At 34.4% G+C, this 23,696-nt stretch overlaps 1 protein-coding gene across 3 annotated transcripts in view; it reads right to left on the reverse strand.

Moving 5' to 3' along the window:
* TRAPPC13 (trafficking protein particle complex subunit 13) overlaps positions 1-23,696 on the reverse strand; it is a 34,489-nt gene that overhangs the window by 5,398 nt on the left and 5,395 nt on the right. Inside the window, exons 2-9 of one of the 3 annotated variants that reach the window (XM_007457104.1) lie at positions 18,029-18,097; positions 17,375-17,474; positions 15,942-16,026; positions 9,395-9,522; positions 6,541-6,613; positions 5,483-5,527; positions 2,573-2,590; positions 504-637 (exon numbers count right to left, since the gene is read on the reverse strand). In XM_007457104.1, the coding sequence (XP_007457166.1) occupies positions 504-637; positions 2,573-2,590; positions 5,483-5,527; positions 6,541-6,613; positions 9,395-9,522; positions 15,942-16,026; positions 17,375-17,474; positions 18,029-18,097 (652 nt within the window). Of the gene's footprint in view, positions 1-503; positions 638-2,572; positions 2,591-5,482; positions 5,528-6,540; positions 6,614-9,394; positions 9,523-15,941; positions 16,027-17,374; positions 17,475-18,028; positions 18,098-23,696 lie in introns of those variants that run through there. The other 2 variants (XM_007457106.1, XM_007457105.1) reach the window with 2 other exon arrangements.

Consider the following 23,696-nt stretch of genomic DNA (forward strand, 5'->3'; position numbering starts at 1 on the left):
TATGGACTTCAGTTAATAATATCAGTATTAGTTCATCGATTGTAAAAAATGTGCCACATTGGGGGGCTTCCCTGGTGGCGCAGTGGTTGGGAGTCCGCCTGCCGATGCAGAGGACGTGGGTTCGTGCCCCGGTCTGGGAAGATCCCACGTGCCGTGAAGTGGCTGGGCCTGTGAGCCATGGCCGCTGAGCCTGCGCATCCGGAGCCTGTGCTCCACAACGGGAGAGGCCACAACAGTGAGAGGCCCGCGTACAGCAAAAAAAGGAAAAAACAAAACAAAACAAGTGTCACATTAAACAAGATGTAAATAACGGGATCCTGTAAGTGGGGAGGAGGGCATGTGGGAATGCTGTGCTTTCTGGTCAATTTTTCTGTGAATTTAAAACTTCTCTAATAAAATAATGTCTATCCCTTAAAAAAATTTTTAAACCACCCAAGAGTAACAATGTTAGAAAAGTTCGTATCTTTCAAAATAAAAGCAAACACTTCATAATCCATATTTACCATTCTCCAGCTTGGTTGACTGAATTTAATTCTGCTACATTGTACATTATAGATGGCTCCAATGAAACTTTCTCCATAAACATGGGTGAGGTTGTAATGTTCTGAATCTGGGCTTCAAGAAATACTTCATCAGTCTGAAAATATGAAAAAGAAATCCACCAGTCTGAAAATATGAAAAAGAAATCCACCAAAGTATGCTGGTGTTTAAAGTACTTTACCACTACAACAATATCTGATTTATATGAAGAAAAAACCTTAACCACAAATGTGATTAGTTCATGCCTGCAAATCAAAGTTATCATAATTAATGCAAGAAAAGAAATTGTCCTCCTAGCATAATTCACAGGGGCAAAGTCAAGTGTTAGTCAACTGGTAAGCTGTCAAACAATGGATGGGGGATAACTATAATATTTTTTGTATTGATATCCAAAAATGCTTAACTGGAATTTCAGTTACATATATCTTAAATTTTCTGGTAAGTCATTAAAATGTGAAAATGCAATTTAGTATAATGAATTTACCTGTGCACCTATCATTTCAGAGATGTGTTAAGATAATTAGGTCTTTGTTATAATATTCCAGCATAATTTATTAATTTCAATTTTCATGTTACTTTAATTTAGATAGTATAGCAAATAATCTATTTTATAATCTTATAAGAATTTAACTTTTTAATTAAAGCATTTTTAAGTAGTCATTAGTGATTTCTTGGTTCATTGAAAATGTATATTTAGAGCAAAAATATATGTGAATTATACTTGAAATCTTTAAGTTTTTAAATCAAACAAAAGGTATTTTGTGGTCTTAGTGACTTAGTGAAAACTGGTGCTATACAGCAGTATTTCAGTCAATGGGTAACTTACATATGTACTTTTACATAGTATTTTAAATTCCCTAATTATTTACATTAAACATTCTTCTTTTTATGCTATTTGGTTATTTTGGGGGGTATATATTGGAGGATAAAAGAAAACTTGGTTCATTTTTGATAAAAACCTATACATAAAATGGTATACTAAGGATATTCTAGAATTACTTTATTCAGAAGTTTCATAGTAATATATATACAGAAATAAAATAAACTATGACCAAAAATTTTTGGCACTTATGAGCTTTTTAAACACTAAATCCAGGAAAGTAGAAATCATTTGCAAAAATATAATGATGAAGTTATAATTTAATGTATTATTATCTAAAACAAAACAGATTCTTTAGTCCTTGGCACATGTGCTCTAATGAAAATAGAAATACAATTTATCAGTTTAAAAGAAGTACACATTCAAAGGCATTATTCTGTTACTTTTTCTCAAAAAAAAATATCCCATCGATCCATTGCTTTAAAAAAAATAACCATAGACCCACATTTCAAATTTAAAAATGCAATTTCTGCATAAGTTTAGAAGAGCTTAGATAAAATGAAAGAAAAACAAGCTGCATAATGGAAAATTAAGCTAGTTTGAACAGTTAGCATGAAATAACTTGACATTTAAAAAATTAAGATAAGAATTCAGTGCTAAGGCAGTTGATGTTTTTATGTATATATTGTGTTATAAGCAAATGCTGCTTATATTAAATAGAAATTTGAAAATATGATTTTAGTCAACGTGGGAAAATTTAATTTTCTTCTGTTTACTGTTGTCAAAGGGCCATCTTTACCTGACCCAGACTTAAAACTAAAACCACTGCTCATTTGAAGATGAATTTCAACTACACAGTTTACTCAAAGAATTGAAGTATAGTAGGATATTTTATATTAAGAGGTTGAAAATCCTGAGGCTATTTTAGACAAGGTTAACATGCCTCTTTTTAAAAATAGCTACAGGAAACACACTAAAAATAAGAATATAATTGTTTCAATATGCCAATTTAATCTTTGATGTATTTTTCCCCATAGAATAAGATGATCAATATAAAAAGTACAAATTATATACATATTTTTGAAGTCACGTAAGTATATTCACAACTAACTTTGTTTTTCCACTATGTTTTGTAAAGAGAGATTAATTAGGCAGAGTCAAAAAGTGGTAAGTAAGAAAAGCATATAAATTTATAATAAAAAATCAAATTACCACAGAACTGAGGTCACTCTAATGGAAAAATAAAAAAGAAAAATTAGAAAAATCAGATTAAATGTTAAAGAAAAAAGAATAACTAACTTTAAAATAAAATGCATTTCTGCATTTTTTTTAATTTACTAAACAAGACAGCATTAGTAAAACAAGGAAGTAAACAGAAAGTAATACAAAGAAATATGACAAATCATTCTTCTAAAAAGGTGAAACTGCTAAGGTTAAATGAATAGAGAAGAACACTATAGGTGAATACTTAAACAGGAGCAAATATTCAAGGGCATATCTTGAGGGAGAGAGGTATATCCCATGCCTTTCTAATTCTATGAATTCTTTGCTCACTTTGTAACTTCTTCATAGATTACTTAGGTTGGGTATATACTATCTGCCACATTCAGAATAGATATACACTGTATAGCTTCTCTTAAATTTATCTAATAATGGAATCATTTTTTCAAGGAGGATCTTGGGTGATTACAGTTCCACTGATCACACTTCAGGGAATGCTGGGCTAGACCACTTCAGACAACTGAGAGTTAACAGATTTCACAGTTTGTCTTTTTTTCACATATACATTGCTAAAGCTACTTATTTACCAAGGGCCATCTCAAATGTCAGCTCTTTCATCAAACACATAGCAGGAAATCTTTTTCACCTATGTTCCCAGAGAATAAGTACACTTATGATCGGGGTGGGTGGGGATGCTTACACTGTATTTATGTCATGTCAGTCTCCTCCACTAGATCTAAGTACCGTGAGGACTGGGAAGATGTTCAGTTTATATTTATGTCTCTTCAGTACCTGGCATGGAGCTGTGACCAAAGGTTTGACACCTAGCTTCTAATGTCACCAATTTTTTTTTTTTTACAAGGCTTTCTTATATTAGAAGACTACAACAAAGTTTCTCACAAAACTTGTTTTCCTTTAGGTGATTCACACAGTATTAGAATTTTTAGAAGCAGCATAAAAAACATGTTTGAGACAAATGTGGGGCTAATAACAGTTGTTGTGTAAGGACTATGGCATAGTGTAATAAACATAAACTACTGATATCAGTGTGGTTAATTAACTCCTACAATTTACCTGAATTTCCTAGATGGAGTCCATAGAATCTGCTTCATGTTACAGGCAGAACAGTATTTGTTTGCCTAATAGGTAATACCAAATATCTTAGAGAGATCCTAAATGCTATTTGTTCACTCCTCATTTAAAAAAAAAATGTCTATTTTCAAAAGTTCAGAATTTTACTAAAATTTTTTAGCTGAAGTTTGTTGGCAAAGTTTAGACTAAAAATTATGTCTATACTTAATGTTAACTGAAAAAACAAACAAAACTGTTACTATGATTATAAAAACAGAATATTATATATAAATGAGTAAAGACTGAAAGAGAATATGGGTTAATGAAGAACGAATTATTTTTTAGTGTGGTGGACTTGTGGGTTTTTTCCTTTCTTTTGGGGGAGTATATTACTTTTATGTTATTTATGGAATAACTAGCAATTTAAAAAACAATTTGCAACTCACTCTGAATATTGGTGTGATAAAACTACTTGACAAGTATCTTAATGTACCACCATACTTCAACAAAGAAAACCTGAAATAGTTTAATATGTGCCTTCCTATATGTGCCTTTAAACATCTAGTTATCTCCTTGATGAGACTGTATCCTCGCATCAAATACATATACTCTTCACTACATACTCTATGTTCCACTTGTATTTCCAACTCGGCTTGGAATGCCTTCACTGCTCTGACACTTAGACGTTTCTAACACCTATTCCTTCTAGACACTGATGCAATTCTTCCTTTTCCATGAAGCTTCTTTAGACTACTCCAAAATCACATCCCCTGAGTTCCTGTAGCACATCTTTTTGTGTCATGCTCTCTAGTCTCACTATATACTATACCAGTTACTTTTGTTATTTTATGCACTTTTTTCGTTTCTCCTAATAGGTTTTTACTTTAAGGTTAGGTTCCTTATCTTAGATGTCTTAGTATGTGCAGCTGTAGTACAAACTTTATAGTGAATAAAAATTCAGATGCTGATGGTAAAAATATATATCAAATTTGATATGTGACTACAAATTTCTGATCACCTTGTTTTGGAGTAATAGACAAAATTTTCATTTCAAAATACTGCATTTGAATATCTTTGAGTTTATCACTGTGATATGAAACACATGATTTTGGGGGAGTAAAAGGCCCATTAGGAAATCTGCTTTTTCTGGACCTCTAGATACCAGGATAAAATAGAACTGTAAAATAAATCCAAGCCGTAAAACCTTTTCCTTATGGAAAATTCTATTTTATCTCTTTTGTTAGGAAAGAAGATAATCTTCTATTCTAAAAGTTACTTCTTCCTATATTTTTGCCAAATTTGTTTCTCCCAAGGAGCATTTCAAACCATTCACTAAATTTAGCAACCTAACTCTGGCTGGCACACTGACTTCCCAGGACAAAGAATTTAATGTACTGAGCTCTACTTAATATTTTTCTAGATGAATATTAAATCTTCTTTGTAGGGTTGGATCTACCACTTCAATTTTTGTAATATCACAACCACATTTATAAAATATTTAACAGATTGCTTATGTTTTTAGACGGTAACAACAACTATTAAATGGAAGCACAGGGCAATCATTTAATGAAAGAGGGTGAAAGCCTCACAAAATTAACGAGAATAAAAATCAAGGCATACTGATCTCATGTCAGTTGAAAACAGCAGACTAAAAAAGATCTGCAGTGAAATTATTCACTTTCAATTGAACTTTATGCTCATTTTTCACAAGTAATTCACAGTCATATCAGCAATTTACTCTGATATGAAAAGAAATGTAATACATGAGAATTTTAGTCAAATAAGATCTTAATGTTGAACCTGAAATCCCATTAAGTGCTCAACACTTACCTCTGCATTGTAAAATTTGGTTTTCACATCCAATGGTTTGAGAACCTAGTTGAATAAAGCATATCAATCAAAGGAGATTATTATCATTTGACCATTTATTTTGTTTATCTGTTTTAAACCATAGAGCTCAAATTTGTCAAAGGCATTTTCCAATTTTAATAGACTTTTCTAATGGGTATGCAATACTCTTGTAAAAACAAAAACAAAAACAATCCCAAATGCATTTTTAAAAAAGCCACTGTAATTTCTTGACTGGGTAATAGTTACATGAGTTATATGGATTTGTACTTCATAATAGTCTGTTAAACTGAACACATATATTTTTGTGTATTTCTCTATATATATTTCACAAAGGATGTTTATCAAAAAAAGCAATCAAACCTTTTATTTTCTTTTAAAAGACATGCAAAATCTTAAACAGATGAGTGATAACAAAAGCAACAGAATAAAGCAAAATTTTTCTTCCTGTTGCTGGTAATTTTTCTTCCACTTACAAACAGAGGAATGAAAAATATATATAGTATCATATCTAGATCTACATAATTGTATATGGTCATCTCATTTCCCTATCCACACACATATATGTGTTAAAACAGTGGTTTTTAACTATTTTTGATTATGGACTTCTAAAATTGTGTATAAATAAAAAATTCTAACTACAATTTCAGTGACTCATGAAGTCTCTGAAGGAAGCTTGGTCCACTTAGCCCAAGACAATAATCCCTCATTTAAATATTTCTTTAGAAATCTGATATTATTTACATTTATTTTGTCTGGACTTTACACTCATTTTATCCATCTTCTAAATTTTTGGGTTTTGTCAAGGCATGAAAACACAACAAATTTTTTTTCTGGATAAAACATTACATTTCCAATGATAATTTCTCTTTAATTTAACTTACTTTAGTCCAACTTTAGATTGCTAGTAATAAGACAAACCAAAAAATACTAAGCTATTTGCTTTATTTGGAGTTTGTTTTTACTGCAGATAAATAGTAGTAATCTCCTAGGGGAAAAAAGGGCACCTAAACACTATTTACCACTGTCATATTCAATACCTGAAATTTGAAGAATTTTCTAAAATACATTTTTTCTCCACCCTGAGTTGTATAACTCACTGCACACACCAAGCTGAAACAGAAAGATGTTTTAATGATTTTGAATCACTATCAATTTTGTTTTTTAATAGTTAATCTACTACACTTCAATTCCACCAACAAATTTGGAAAATATTTATACTGTGACACGAAAGTGTAGCCAAATGAGCCTAGAGCAGGAAAAAAAGAGTTCCAGTAGATATGGATATAATTCCATGAAAAGAAAGCTGATTAGTAAAATAAGATATACCATTTTTAAAGCAGGAAGTCAGAAACTTTTTTCTTCAGAAAGTAAAGCATAAACCAAAATAAATCACAGGATAACTAAATAGTTGAATGTAAAAAGTTAAGTTCATATAAACTAGAAGAAAATACAAATTTTAAAAAAATTCCAGGATGAAGAAAGACTTTTTAATATAAATGCAATAGAAAGGAAAAGACTTCCACAAATTTAGAAATTGGATAAATCAAAAAAAATAAAACAAAATTTTAAGAAGGACAACAAACTGGGAAAAAATGCTTCTAACAATATGAAGAGAAATTTTTGTAAGCAAAACAATATCTCATTCAAAATAGAAGAAAAGGATATACACATAAATTGTAGTACGATAATCGACTAACAAATATGTGGAAATGTTCAGCCTCACAAGTAGTCAAACAAATTGAAATAATGAAATAAGATTTTTCCTTATCTTAGGATTTGGCAAAAATTCTTTCCAAGAAATATCAGGGTTGGTGAGAGTTTAGAGAAACTGACTCTCTTTACACACTTGGTGGTTATAAGAAATTTAGAAAAGAATCCTTCAGGAAAGGAGTCTTAAAAATGCTTGGCGGACTTCCCTGGTGGCGCAGTGGTTGAGAGTACTCCTGCCAATGCAGGTGGCATGGGTTTGTGCCCCGGTCCGGGAAGATCCCACATGCCGCGGAGCGGCTGGGCCCGTGAGCCATGGCCGCTGAGCCTGCGCGTCCGGAGCCTGTTGCTCCGCAACGGGAGAGGCCACAACAGTGAGAGGCCCGCGTACCACAAATTAAAAAAAAAAAGAATGTTTTCAAAGAATACTGACTCAACTGGGTTCCTGGTGTATTAATAAAGATAAAACCATGCGTAATATGATCAAAATTCTATAAAATCTTATTTAAGTTACTTATACACATCTGTTTTATATATATATTATATATATGCACATAAAGGATTGAGATATACCAATATTATAATAGTGGCTATACTAGGTGGTGACATTACAGGTAATTTAATTTCTACTTTATACTTGTACCTAGTACTAAACTAGGTGCTAGGTATTTAGAGTTGATCAAAACTCAATACCTGCTCTCCAAGTGCCCACAGTTGGAAGCAGTGTAGCAAGGTACAGGTTATGAAGTTAGATTTAGATCTGAGTTCTATGCCATTATGTGCTAGCTATTAAATTCTCTAAGAGTCTCATTTTCTGTAAAATGGGGATTTTATACATTTAATATCATTTCAATAAAATCAATTTCAACAAATATTGACCATTGTTCTCGCTAAATCCCAGGGATGCAGGTGACTTTGTGGAACTCATACTTTAATGGGAACAGCAGGCACTCAGTAAGTAATGTCAAGCATAAAAGACATAGAAAAAAATGACAAGTTGTGGATGCTATAAAATAGACAAGAAGGGGGATTTTATCTAGTCTAGGAGGTCAAAAAGTCTCTTTGAGAAAGTCATGATGAATCTGAGATATGCTGAAGTAGAAGAAAACTAAACAAAATGACACAGGCATTCCTTTGTAAGGGAAGGATACATTTCAAGTCACAGAGCAGTTCAGAGGTAAAAGTCCAATATGACTGCAGAGTAGAGAGGGAGGGAAGCATGATGAAAGGTGAGAACTAGAGTACGTAGTTGGTAAGGATTAGTAGTGGAGAGCTCTGCAAAACCTATACAGTTAGAATTTCCTAAGGGTAGTAGGAGATCACTAAAGTGTTAAGTGACTTATCCAAGATCATATAATTAAATAAATAATCAAGGTAAAATTTGAACTCCAGAAAATCTGACTCAAAGCTCATACCAACCACAGAATATATATTAAAAAGTGCCTACAACAGAGCTTGTCACCAAAATGAATTAAATAATAGATAATATTACATATTTCTTTAAGACACAGAAGAGAAGCAAAAATGGTGACGTTAAGTGGAGATGAAGAGAGGCTACTGAGAGATAGTTAACAAGAACTAACAGGACTTTGTGAATCAACTGGATATGGGGGTGGTAAGGCAGATAGAGAAGTCTAAAATTACTTTAGATGGCTGAAATTTTCATATTTGCCTCTCAAAGAAAAATACAGCATTCACATTCAAATACATACACAGGCCAGGAATACAGAATTTGAGATTTTATTTCCCTCATACCTTTACTTTGGTTCTCTATTTTTGAACTCTCAGGGTAGAGTATATTTATAGTTAAATACAGAACTGAAAAATTGTGAATTTAAAAATAAATGTTATTAACATCAGTTAGCATTTCAAAAGAATAAATGTACTTTTAGAGTGCTACCTGGGTTTTAAAGGTTTGCATGGATTTTTATTTTTAGATAAGATTGTAGATGCAAAAATGAAACTAGAGATAAGTGAAGATAAATTAAGATATTTTTTCCTTTCAAAAATAAACATTTTGTTTAAAGTTTGTTTCTGGCAAGCATGTAAACATAGTACATAAAATTCCTTCTGAAGTAGGTTCTTAGGCTTAATAACAAGTGGAATAAGTGGAAATAAAGCAAAAATTTCAAATAAAGGCATATATAAGTAAAAGCCTCTGAGATCTAGTAAAATAATTCTTACATGTGTGTTCCAATCTCCTTTACTTCATGGTGTATGACATCATCTATACAACAATCGGGTTTAAGTTCAGCCACTGCAGCATTGGAGGCTGAAAGATTTAAACGCTGAGAACTTGTCTGAAGATCAGCCTTGAAAGAGAGAATAAAATCCAAATGAGACTGGTTACCTACAGGGTGTGTAAGTATGGGTGGAAAGAATAAGGGAACAAGAACAAGAAAGTAGGGATGAAGAGGGAGCAACACGTCTCTGTGTACATCTTTTTGTATAGCTCTGATGCTTAGGAACAGGGTAATGGTGTGTACACACACACACACACACACACACCTAAAAATAAATATTGATAAAATCAGCTATAAAGTAGGGGGAATCCAAAATGTAATACAAACAGTACCACATGAACCTAACTGTATTACAAATGAACACAACCATACTGGGAGGAGGAAACAGAAAAAAGGAACTAACTTAAGTTTGGCAAAAAAAAGCTAAAAATGAAAAGAATGGCACACAAATGTTTTACTCCAGCTAGCCCATTTGCTGTTTTGCAGCGTTATGGATTAGCAGTTCTGAAACTTCTACATGTATACTAGGACAAAACAAAAAATATATATATTATGGATAACAAGAGACAAGTTTCTTACCTTTGGAGAAAAAAAGGTACAAATAAGGAAAGAGAGAAGCCTGCAATGAAACCTTTGGTGCTGGACTGGAATTTGGGGCATCAATATGAACATACGGTTTTGAAATTTATATATATATAGATGGATATTACAGAAACATATATAGATGTGTACACATGTGTTAGTATATAACACTAAAAGGTAAAAGGTAAATAATCATTCAAAACAGTATTAGATGTCAGAGACCAGCTGATTTGTAGAACTAGAGATCAATATTAAAGTCATCAACTAAGAAAGGACCATTTTCTCTCTTGCCCCTACCAAGTTACTTTCTATCATATTCCCTCCCTTATTCCTTTTGAACATTGATCATTTTCTCTAATTCTCTTAAATGGCATTCTCCCTTAAGCTCAGCTACTTTCTATCACATTCAATTTTAACTTTCTTTGTAACATTTATTATGATCTATAATTACCTTATTTATGATTTTACCTGTTTCCTTCTGTTTCCCCTACCAAAGATGTAAGGTCTGTTGAGGCAGGAACCTCTTGACTTCTCTTGTTCACCACTATAACATGGTGCCTGGCACACAGTAGGCAATTAATAAATGTTTGTTGCATACTGAATGAAGTTATGATAAAACTTCAAGGCAAATGTCAAGAAAAATTCAGAGAAAGCAAAGATCACATTAAGTCATGGGGATTAGGGGAGGTTTTGTCCATAAGAGTGCAGATTTTTTAAAAGCTTTTTTTTTTTTAATCAGTTAATAGGTTTTCTGCAGTTAATTCTAACCTAACATTCTTAATGCAGCACTTCCAAGTGGGATATTTATTAGTGCTGTCTTTTTTATTATATTCAGTTATTAAACAGTAGTAGCTCACATTTATTGGGCACCTACTATGTGCAAGGCCCTGTTCTAAGCACATTACTCATTTAATGCCCACAACCCTGAAGTAGGTCATTATACTATCCCTAATTTACAGACAAACCAAGGCACATAGAAGGAACAACTCCCCTTAGGTTATACAACTAATAAGTAATGAAGCTGAAATTCAAAATTCTTTAACAAACATTTCAGAAATTAGAGAAGGGGGGAAAAGAAACAGTCAAATCCATGGACTTTCTGTCCAATGTGTTTTCCTATGTATCATTTTTTTAAACATTAATCATAACTACAGCATGTATTATATATGGCTGAACACTTTTACTTTTCTCCTTTTTCATCTTATAAACACTGCTGCACTTAACATTTATTTCCTAATTACCTATGAGGGCTTTTCCAGGAGCTGGAGATACACCAGTGAACAACAGACGAAAATTCCTGCCCCTAAGGAATTTAAATGTTTGGGGAAAATAATATAGAGTAAAGGAGGAATGGAGGGCTGGCTTGAGGTAGGGGAATACAATTTAAATTACAGGGTCGGCTTCATGCTGCAAATTGGTTTTGGGATGAGCAGGATTTAAAAAGGGAGAGAGGAAAGGGGAAATGGAGAATCATTTCAAGTAAGTTACAAAAAGCAAAACACCTTAGGTGTAAAAGCTCAAGATCAAGAAAGAGTTCGGTATAATTAAGGAATTCATGTTAAAAAAATAAGAAAAAAGCATTTAAAAACATGTAGACTAAACTTCAAGCGAATAGAGGCCTTGTCTCTTTTGTTTCCTGCTATAACCCTAGTATCTAGAATTGTGCCTGGAATATATACTTGTTGAATGAATGAGCAAATGCCTATTACTCACCATTGGTTCTCAAAGTATGGTTCCCAGACTAACAGAATCAGCATCACCTGAGAACATGTTAGAAATGTAAATTCTGGGAATTCCCTGGTGGTCCAGTGGTTAGGACTTTGCGCTTCCACTGTCAGGGGCCTGGGTTTGATCCCTGGTTGGGGAACTAAGCTCCCACAAGCCCCATAGTGTGGCCAAAAAAAAAGGTAAATTCTTGGGCACCATTTCAGATTGATTAAATCAGAAACACTGGAGGTGAGGCTCAGCAATCAGTGTTTTAAAAAGTCCTCCAGGGATTCCCTGGTGGCGCAGTGGTTGAGAGTCAGCCTGCCGATGCAGGGGACACGGGTTCATGCCCCGGTCCGTGAGGATCCCGCGTGCCGCGGAGTGGCTGGGCCCGTGAGCCGCTGAGCCTGCACGTCCGGCAACGGGAGAGGCCACAACAAAAAAAAAAAAAAAAAAGTCCTCCAGATGATTTTAATACCTTCTAAAGTTTAAGAACCAATAGTACAGGGACTTCCCTGGTGGTCTCGTGGTTAAGAATCCATCTTGTAGTGAAGGGGATGCCAGTTTGATACCTGGTCAGGGGACTAAGATCCCACATGCTGCGGGGTTACTGAGCCTGCGTGCCCCAACTACAGAGCCTGTGCACTCTGGAGCCCATGCAATGTAACTAGAGAGAAGGCTGCAAGCTGCAACTAAGACCTGATGCAGACAAAAATAAATAAATAAAATAAAAATAAACCACCAATGGTACAGTACAGATCATTAAAGTTATTTATTTATTTTGCGGTACGCGGGCCTCTCACTGTTGTGGCCTCTCCCGTTGTGGAGCACAGGCTCCGGACGCACAGGCCCAGCGGCTATGGCTCACGGACCCAGCCGCTCTGCGGCATGTGGGATCTTACTGGACCGGGGCACGAACCCATGTCCCCTGCATCGGCAGGTGGACTCTCAACCACTGTGCCACCAGGGAAGCCCTAAAGTTATTTTTTAAAAAATAAATTTATTTTTGGCTGCGTTGGGTCTTTGTTGTGCGTGGGCTTTCTCTAGTTGCGGCGAGTGGGGGCTACTCTTCGTTGTGGTGTGCGGGCTACTCATTGCAGTGGCTTCTCTTGTTGCGGAGCACGGGATCTAGGCGCGTGGGCTTCAGTAGTTGTGGCATGTGGGCTCAGTAGTTGTGGCTCGCAGACTTGCTTGCTCCCCAGCATGTGGGATCTTCCCAGACCAGAGCTCGAACCTGTGTCCCCTGAATTGGCAGGCGGACTCCCAATCACTGCACCACCAGGGAAGTCCGTACTATTTTTTTATTTATAGTACACTACGCTGTCTTTTGTTTATAGAACACTTCATTTTTTGGTAGCATGCTAAGGTTTTCAGACTTACCACTGAAAATTATTTTTCAATTAAAAAACAAACAAAAAACCCCCTAGTGGTTTGCAGTTAAACATGATAGATTATATAGCATTTTTATTCTCAAAAACAACACTAAGATGTCAGTAAAGGAATTAAAAGAGTACAGATTCATAATCTCTTTTCCACATTCCAAAATTCCAAGAGCTATAAAAAATTAAACTTTTGAGAGCAGAATTCTGAGTAGCTGAAGTAATGGCAGTAGAGTAACTGAATCTCCTGAGTCATCCTCAAATAAATAAATAAAATTTAAAAACTATACAAACTCAGTGTTAGTATAGCTAGAGAGCAGCAAATGTCTAAACTTCAAATTTCTGCAAGCTATTTCTCATGCTTTCATCATAAGCCTTTGCAAAGAACAAGAGAAGTTCATGAAAAATTGAGCTTAAGAGAGAAAAGGAAGGTAGAGACAGGCCTAAGAATGATGAAAAGTACTGCCAGAAAGACAAAGTCTATCCTAAGTGTCAAAACACTGAGAAAGTGCATTACTGGAAGATGAGAGCACAGCCTACAGGAGACATAACAGTATGTTTAATGGTGAAGAGGCAATTCTGGCAAGATAACAATTCAGGGGAAGAAGAGAGTTAAAAAGGAGAAGAACCTTTTGGACACTGTCAGTGAAGAGAAAATGAAGCAGGAGGAGGAAATTGAGGATGCTGTCACTTAAAAGAAAGAGAAAAACTGAGGAACACTCAACCCTTTCTTTTTCCACCACCCTCCCAAAAGAAACGACACTTTGCTTGCAAGGCTCTAAGAGAGTATTCTTGAACTAAGAATATCAAAGCACCCCAAACTGCATTTCACAGAATGCAAAGCTAGCAAGAGTCTTAATCCATACAAAAATACTATTAAAAAAGACCACACAATGATAATTTAAACAATTCACTGATCCAAACTGCCACACAAAACCAATAGTGAAACAGAAGAAAACTGCAACACAATATTCAAAGTGAATTAAATACCCTCAAAAAAACGTTTGGAGATAATTATAAAGCACCCAAGGAAATATAGATTTGAATGAAAATTTACTAAGGGGAACTAAAGAAAAGCAGGCAAAGAAGAGCCAGTTTATATGTAATTGGAGTTTGTAAAATGATAAACAAAATGCTAGTTCTTAGTTAAGAGTAAGAAGACTCTTGGTGGGCACTGTACTGCTGAATAAACATCAGCTATCTCTGTTATTATGCCAGACACCACTGCCTTTATAGAAATTAAAACTGAGCAGAGCCCACAGAAGTATAATCACATATTTTATAAGAAATACACTATGGTAACATTTGTTCTTTTTAACATTGACTTAAATTACACATATTTGCTGATTTATTCATCTTACAAAAATAAGCTCAACATTTACTGAATACGAACTGTATGACAGGAAAAAAGTATACATTCTCGAAGTTCTGAAAGTCAGTCCTTTTCATAATCAAATGCAGAGGTCAGCAAACTTTTCCTTTAAAAGGCCAGAGAGCAAATATTTTAGACTTTGCAGGTCATACAGTTTGTTGCAACTACACAATTCTGATGTTGTAGCTTGAAATCTGCCACAGATAATACATAAACGGATGAGTGTGGCTATGTGTCAATAAAATTTTACTTACGGACTGAAATTTGAATTTTATATAATTTTCACATCACAAAATAAGCTTTTGTTTCTTTTCAATCATTTAAAAATGTAAAACCTTTCTTAGCTCATTCTTAGCATAGCTTCATACTGTCTTGCAAAAACAGGCAATGGATCAAATTTGGCCTGCACGCTGTAGTTTGCCAACTCCTGATCTAATGAAAGGCAGAAACCCTAACCATAGAGTGATAAACATATGTACATGTATGCAAAAATTTGCATCCAGTTTCTGGAAGTTGGGTCATATACGGAACTTGGAATATTTTCTCTCTGAGATCCTTTTCAATTCTAGTACTTGCTGATCATTTTTCAATCTCATTCTAACTGGACTTCCCTTTCCCTTCCATAGGCGATGCTCTAGTGACCTAAACTCACCACTGGAAGACAGGTTTGATCACTTCTCAACAACATACCATGATTTTTTTCTTTTTTTATGTCCTTTCTTTTTGGGAATAAATTTCCAGTTGTTTAACTGAGCTAGCATATTCTCTCTCTTGATTTCTCAAAACTGCAAGAATATTCTAATTGGCCTATTTCCTACAAACCATCCCATACAATGCTTTCATGACAGTCTTCCAACATAGCCTGAATACCTCTGCTCAAAGGTCTCCACTGACTGCACACTGTCTTAAAATAACCTTAGCCTTAGTCTTGCTTTTAAGATGCTCCACTGTATGGCTACTACATATCTCTACAACCTTACCTACTCTTACTAAGTGAATTCTGTTCACTGCTACAAGAACACATTACGTATTCCTATGTCTCTGCTTCCGATTACCTTGTCCCTCTTTGTCTTTTCTTCTAAATCCTGCTGTTCTTTCGAGATCCTCTTGTGCTCCCTCTCCTTCAATAAGCCTTCTTGAATGATGCAATCCCCAGTGATCTTTCCTCCTCTTTCAAATTTTATTATGTTAATCACAAATTATTAACAAAAATTTAAAGTGTTATTTACCTTTGGTACATTTTCTCATCCAAGCTATCACAAATATGAGGATAAGGAAAAATGATTCTGTGCACAGCACATCTTAGAACTTTAGGTGTTCAATTAATACTTGTTATTAATGACAATTAAAAAGTCCAGTATCAAGCAGGCATTTTAATGAAGGTTCAAAACATAAGAAGAGAAATCAAAAAGTTAAAAAAAATTCTCCCAAATAAGAATGCCACTTACTTTAACCAATATATCTTTTACAACTTGATTGCTATCATTATGAACGCTGATATAACTGGAAAAGGTCTCTCCCAAAAATATATTCCTGTGAAATAAAATAAATTTTTAGGCAGAAATCCATTCAACTTTTATCATAAATCTTCTATTTGTGCACCACTGAGAACGTCAAATGGAGAAATTACTAAAGGATAGAGATCAGGTGAAATACTATTTCAATATTTCTTTGTTTATACTAGGCTGCTCACTCATTACCTAGTGCAATTAAAAATACAGATTTAATCTATAAAACATGCTATATATCTTGACCCTCAACTACTGCCAAAACTGCCAGCCCTCCTAAAAATGTCATTGAAATCAGATCCATGTTAAGAGTCTGAAGATTTGATACTGAGGAGGCTAGAGAAAGGCACTTTTTGAAATAACTTATGCCCCGAATCTAGAAGAGACCAAGTTATTGATCTCAGAGTATTTTTTACCAATTTATTTTATTTTTATTTTTCTAAGTCATTCTAATAAAAATAATGACTAGTGGCATTACTTTATAAGTATATGTTATATATATAATGCATATAAACATACAAATATATGTAGATAAATTTATAAAAATATTTTAATATGAACACTTTTTTTTTTTTTTTTGCGGTATGCGGGCCTCTCACTGTTGTGGCCTCTCCCTCTGCGGAGCACAGGCTCCGGATGCACAGGCTCAGCGGCCATGGCTCACGGGCTCAGCCGCTCCGCGGCATGTGGGATCTTCCCAGACCGGGGCACGAACCCGTGTCCCCTGCATCGGCAGGCGGACTCTCAACCACTGCGCCACCAGGGAAGCCCAATATGAATACGTTTTTTACATGAATATATTTCTAAGCTTTCAAGACACCAGTCAATGACCACATTCTGTAAACCTTTTGAAAAAACCTGAAAAATTCCTTTTGGTCTCAAATTGTCTCAGTTGCAAACAGAATGGAACCAGGGACTTCTACCTCAGTAATAATCTAGAGTAAGAGAATAGCTAAGAGCAAGACAAGGAATAAAATATTTAGAACTCCTAATGAGCTGACAAGTCCAATAACTTAAGTTGGTAAAGGGCTGTGGTGGTGAATAAAAGAGCTGCTTCTGAAAGACACTGAAATTAAATCAGTTAAAATAAAAGGAATATGTAGGCATTAAAAAATATAATAAGATCTAAAGAAGAAAGTTAAAATTCTACCACCCTAGGAACCACTGTTAATATTTTGGTGTGCATCTTATTTTTTTAATTAAAGAAAAACAAAACAGAATCACATAGTATAATTTTGGTAAAACTTTTTTTTGTTTTCAGCCACATACATGTATCATGAGCATTTTCCCATCCCATAGTTACTTTTTGAAAACATGATTTGTAATGGCTTCAGAGTGTTGTTGTGTTTCTAATGTGAACATATCATTCTTACCCAAAATTCTGTGGTAAAGTCAACATTTCTCCCAACATTAAAATCTCTGCACCATTTACAGTTGAAGGATCATCTCTCATGAGCTGGTTAAAGAGGTCTCCTGTAGAAAGACAAAAACATCAAATTCTAACACCTACCTTGTAAATAACTTTTATTTATGTGAAGAAACAGCTGGGAGAGATATTTTAAAAGAAAATCTCATAACAAAAATTATATTAAAAAATATAATTTCTAATCTTCAACAAATGCACTCCAAAAAAATTCTGTTTCTACAGAAAATGAACACTTCAGGAACAAAGGAAAATGTAGGTCATGAGATATATAGAAAGCTCCAATGATTTTTAAATAAAGGGAATGCTAACAAGCATTGATGGAACATCTAAGGATAAATGAAATTTTAATAGTGTCATTACGAGGAATGTATTTTTACTAAAAAAGTCTCTAGTTGCCACGGGATATCAATAGTATTTTGATGTATAGATTGTGACTGAGACCTATTACTCAGATGGCCACCATTCACATGTACAAAAACAGGCAACAAATAATGCAGCAAAGAGTTAGCATAAGATTGGCAAGGTTAGGCTTATTCCAAGGTAAGGTAATCCAGGTTTCAACTTTTCCCTAGGTGCAAGTAGGATAAAGCATGTGTCATACCAGGCAAGTCTTTCTCTTCACATGTTACTGGAATATTGGTGAATAAAGTAGGCTTAGTCAACCGCATCACTGTGAATTGGGAAAGTAGGAAAAAAAAGAAAGAAAGAAAGAAAGAAAATATTAATATCATTTTATGCCAGTATTCGCAAGTTGAATGTATGGTATTCATCAATTTTATACTAGTATAAAATATAATCTAAATACTTCCTAAACAATATAATATTAAGTATTTCCTAAGATTATTACACAGCAATGATTTACTAATAAAAATGTTAGGATATAACAAAAAGAATTTTATATATGACAAAAAGAAAGAACAATTTTGCTTTTATTTACAACCTAATGAATTATAAAAATTAAATGCAAATGAAATATGGCTCATTATACAAAAAGTAGAAAATAAAATAATTTCAAAGCTTACGGTATATTACAAGAATAAGGCTTTAAAATAATCTTGAATGACTTCACTGTAGACAATATCAACAAAATATTAACCAATGTTAGTCTGATAGGGACAAGAATTTAGATGCACCATTCTGAATATGAAACAATAATTTTATGCCAAAAGGATTTTTGTTAACTTTATTCCTTGGTCATAATCACAGGCCACTGAAGTTCAGTAAGTGGCCCTTTAAGTAATATTAATTCTTTGTAAAAATTATGAAAGTGTCAGTTAATGTGTAGGTTTATAGAATTCCAACCAAAACTAGTATTTGTTCTCGGAACATGACAGAATGTATCTAAAGTTTATCTAGAAAAACAAATAAATAAAAATAAGCTATAGAAATTAATAGGAAACAATGATAAAAAACTGGACATAACATGTAGTAAAACATTTAAGTCCATAATCAACTAATTGGCTTATTAATACAAGACCATACTGACATGTTAGATAATTTAAAAAAATTATTAGGATGTAGCAAAATCAAATCAACATTATAAGGTGCTAGGACAACTGGTTCACTATCTGGGAAAAAAGAAATTTAGTTTACAAATTCATTTCAAATATCAAGCTGCATATGTATCAAATAGTTCGACAAAAATTAAGCAAGAGAAAACTAGAAAAAGTGAAAATTAAACCTAGTCTAGCGGGGATAGGACATTCTAATTAAAAAATCTTTTTCAATTTTTTGTTAAGATTGACATTTGACCACATCAAAATAAAGACAAATCAACTCGGTGCTTTGTGACCACCTAGAGGGGTGGGATAGGGAGGGTGTGAGGGAGGGAGACGCAAGAGGGAAGAGATATGGGAACATATGTATATGTATAACTGATTCACTTTGTTATAAAGCAGAAACTAACACACCACTGTAAAGCAATTATAATCCAATAAAGATGTTAAAAAAAAAAGATTGACATTTGACCACATCAAAATAAAGACAAAAATATAGAAGTAAAAATCATACAAACTCATAAAACATTTCAGAAAATGAATCCCAGAAGACTGTTTCTTTATAGTCTATTAAGATGTTCATTCAACTCAAAACTCAAATCTTTAGACTATTGATCTAAATGGCCAGTGCACAATATGTGGTATTCGTTAATGTATGTAAAAATGTACCACCTAACTACTAATTAACTAGCTATATCATTCATATCAAATTTAGTGCCTGGGCTTCCCTGGTGGTGCAGTGGTTGAGAGTCCGCCTGCCGATGCAGGGGACATGGTTCGTGCCCCAGTCTGGGAAGATCCCACATGCCGCAGAGTGGCTGGGCCCGTGAGCCATGGCCGCTGAGCCTGCGCGTCCAGAACCCGTGCTCCGGGAGAGGCCACAACAGTGAGAGGCCCGCGTACCGCAAAAAAAAAAAAAAAAAAAAAAAAAAAATTTAGTGCCTTTCTCATTTTGGTCTTAGCTTAAATGTCATCTTTCTCAGAAAAGAAGTACAGGTCACCCTGTTTCTCTCATAGCACCTTGTATTTATCATGAATTATGTTTATTCACTTATAAGTTTATAGCACTCCTATCCAAACTCCTTGAAGTTTAGGCTCTTATGTATCATGTTAAGTTATGTATCATGTTAAGTTTTGTGGGTGCTTGACACAGGTTCTGGCACATAGTATTAACGTCTCACCAAACTCTTCAAGTAAGTGGTATTTTTGAATATGTAAAGTTTCAAGAACTGAGGCCATTAAACAATGTTATATTAAATAGATGGCCGCAGACTTCATTTTGCTCAAAAATAATTTTCCCTATTCTTAATTATAAGCCCAGCATCATAAACCTGGAATGTCATGCTTTATTAGAAACATCCCATGGGTATTCCAAGTCCGACTATTTCAAACAGAACATTAACCAGCTACACATCAATGATGTGGGTGGGGGAGTGAATGGGGAAGTGTTTCAAACCTCTTTCACTCTTACTTTTAACCAGGAAAACATTAAAATTAAGTACAATCTGCAGGGGATAAAAAGGTGTTCTGAAAATGACACACAGGAAACAGTTTTTTTCACAATCTTTCAAGACTCTAAGCTCAATTTTAACACCAATTGGTGCTCTCTTTCTCTCTCTCTCTTTTATTTTCATTTCAAGTGAGACCAAGTCTTAATAAAGAGGAAATACACTCTCAAAGGAATCCTGAAACACTTTTTTTTTTTTTTTGTGGTACGCGGGCCTCTCACTGTTGTGTCCTCTCCCATTGCGGAGCACAGGCTCCGGATGCGCAGGCTCAGCAGTCATGGCTCACGGGCCCAGCCCTCTCCGTGGCATGTGGGATCTTCCCGGACCGGGGCACGAACCCGTGTCCCCTGCATCGGCAGGTGGACTGTCAACCACTGCGCCACCAGGGAAGCCCCTGAAACACTTTTTAAAAAGTGTTCTTCACAACACTGTAAATGAACTATATACCCCAATAAAAATTTTATACCCTAATAAAAATTTTTTTAAAAAGTTATACTCAGTTAATAGTAAAAAGTAAACAAGTTAAAATAAACATAAATTTGGAGTGATCAAAAAAAAAAGTGTTCTTAATTCGCCTAGATATGTAGCCAGCTTATTTGCTTATTATATGCTCAAACTTCCATATGTACAAAAGCCCTTTAAAGCTTAGTTTTTACAGATGCTATGGTTTTCTAGGGGATGAGACAGTAGAGGGTGGGTAAAGAACAACCCTCCATTAAAAATAAAAACATCCCAAGCTGGTATTTAAAGTACCAGTTTTCTTCCTATTTTCAAAAGAGGGTAAACAATCAGCAAGAGGGGATAGTAGTTGGTAAGAAATACTATCATCCTGTGGAGGCAAAGAAAATTACTATAAAGCACAGTTTGTCATACTGCAGATTTTTAAACACAAACTGAGAAAGCCAAATTTGTAACATAAAACTATCTCATTACTTCAAAGAAGATGTGGCACATATATACAATGGAATAGTACTCAGCCATAAAAAGAAACGAAATTGAGTTATTTGCAGTGAGGTGGATGGACCTAGAGTCTGTCATACAGAGTGAAGTAAGTCAGAAAGAGAAAGACAAATACCGTATGCTAACACATATATATGGAATCTAAAAAAAAAAATATGCAGACACAAGAGGGAGGAGATACGGGGATATATGTATATGTATAGCTGATTGATTTTGTTATAAAGCAGAAACTAACACACCATTGTAAAGCAATTATACTCCAATAAAGATGTTAAAAACAAACAAACAAAAAACTCTCTTTCCTTGAAGGATGATCCAAAGTACGTCCATAACAAGTATAGATTTAAATCTTAGTATTTCCTGTCTTATAATGAATTAATGAAACTCAAAAATTAAACACAATGTTAGAAAAGAGCAAATATCAACAAAAAACAGGGTTTTAAAAAAAACTGGCAGAGAAACTACAATAAAGCACTGGTTATTAAATGGTAATTATGTATCCAGTCTTGAAGTTAAAGCAGGTTCTTGATCAAAAATTAAAGGGGCAAAAAAGAATATGTGATTTTTAGTTGAGTGACAAATATTCACTACATACAACACACAGTTAGTGCCATGTGTAGAAACACTCTCAGTGGAACTCACAAAATACAGACATTTGATTTAATTATGAAATTCAGGTTTCATCTAAAATCTTATAAAAAAAACTTTTGAAAGTCTTCAGTAAATTTAAAAAAAGATAGGCTTGAGGTTATAAACTAATGAATTAGGCCAGTTCAACTTACATATACATTTTGCTTGGTCACAACATTAAAAAAAATTATGTCAAATCTTCTTCACTTTCAGAGTCCTTACCACATTCTATAGTCTTACTTTTATAGTTCCTGAAGGCATTCAAGTTTGTGAACCTTGGAATAATCTGGGGCATTTTGAGCAGATTAAATCAAAGTGAACCATTATGCAGGAGCTCATCTTAGAAATTTTCAAAAAATGGTCTTTAAATTATTTGCTAAGTTGGCAAATAATTTAGTTAAATTCATGTGATGCCCTTCACATCTTTTTTCTTAGAATTTGAGTTAACATTTATTTGAAAGTGGATAGCTCATCAGGGAAAAATAAAATTATGGCACTGTTGCCACTTTCCTAGAGTAAATGCTTCGGCATTTTACCAAATGCTCTCAGATTCACCTTCCTGCATATGTCTTTGTTTCCCCAATTTATTCATGTCTGTGACTTAACAGTGGAACCCAGAAATACTGGTGAGCTCTACTATTAGCTAGTGCTAGAATCATCAGTCCTAAGGTTCTCAATACTCTAAGAAGGCTTCAAAGACATGGCAGTGGATTCTAAATTCTTAGCCCTTAATTACTGCCTAAGCATTGTCTAGGTAGATGAGAAATGAATCACTTCTTCCTTTAAGACCACAGCACTAGTTGCAGTAAAACTCAATCTTCATTTTCCCAGCTCTATTCACCTTTTCATTGTTTCTCAGAGGGGTAGAAAGCAATTTATACAGAGTAAAATTAGAGAAATTTAAATCTGCCACATATGAAGACAAAGAAGCTCTTTTTAATGTGTGATTCTTGAATTAAAAAACTGCTCATAAGAAGCCCATAAGAAAATATTCATAAGAATATTTTCAGTTCTGTGTATAATCATTTCAAAATAATAAAAATGTATCATAAAAGAAATGCTGTGGTCTATGTAAGTGACCCTGTCTTACGATTACCTGACTTTTAACCCTTGATTAGCAACCTAATGCTAAATAAGACCTGAACAAAAAAAACCCCAAATCCACCATTTATGATTGCCTAATAACATTAGCCAACTCTTATCTGCAAAGCTCGCTGGTAATAATGAATAACTTGTTGACTTTTCTCCAGCACTCTTGATTGAAAAGTAAGATGACTAATGAATGAAAGAGGAAGTAATTACTGATGAAGTTACCTTGGAAACTCCCTCTACACCTGGTGATTTTTCATTTAAAGACTTTTGGAAGCATTCATGCAAATGATAATTATTTTCTACAGAGCAGTCTCATTTGAGACAATAAGAAAGGTATTAAAAGTTAAAAACAAAACAGTGTTTGGATAGTGTGAAACCTAATTAGAAAAGATAACCTCTTTAGTTAAAAATTGGTAGACTCGGCTGGGGCTTCCCTGGTGGCGCAGTGGTTGAGAGTCCGCCTGCCGGTGCAGGGGACGCGGGTTCGTGCCCCGGTCCGGGAAGATCCCACATGCCGCGGAGCGGCTGGGGCCGTGAGCCATGGCCGCTGAGCCTGCGCGTCCGGAGCCTGTGCTCCGCAACC

This window comes from Lipotes vexillifer, unplaced genomic scaffold (assembly GCF_000442215.2).
Source record: "Lipotes vexillifer unplaced genomic scaffold, Lipotes_vexillifer_v1.1 scaffold241, whole genome shotgun sequence".
Classification (NCBI taxonomy): Eukaryota; Metazoa; Chordata; class Mammalia; order Artiodactyla; family Lipotidae; genus Lipotes; species Lipotes vexillifer.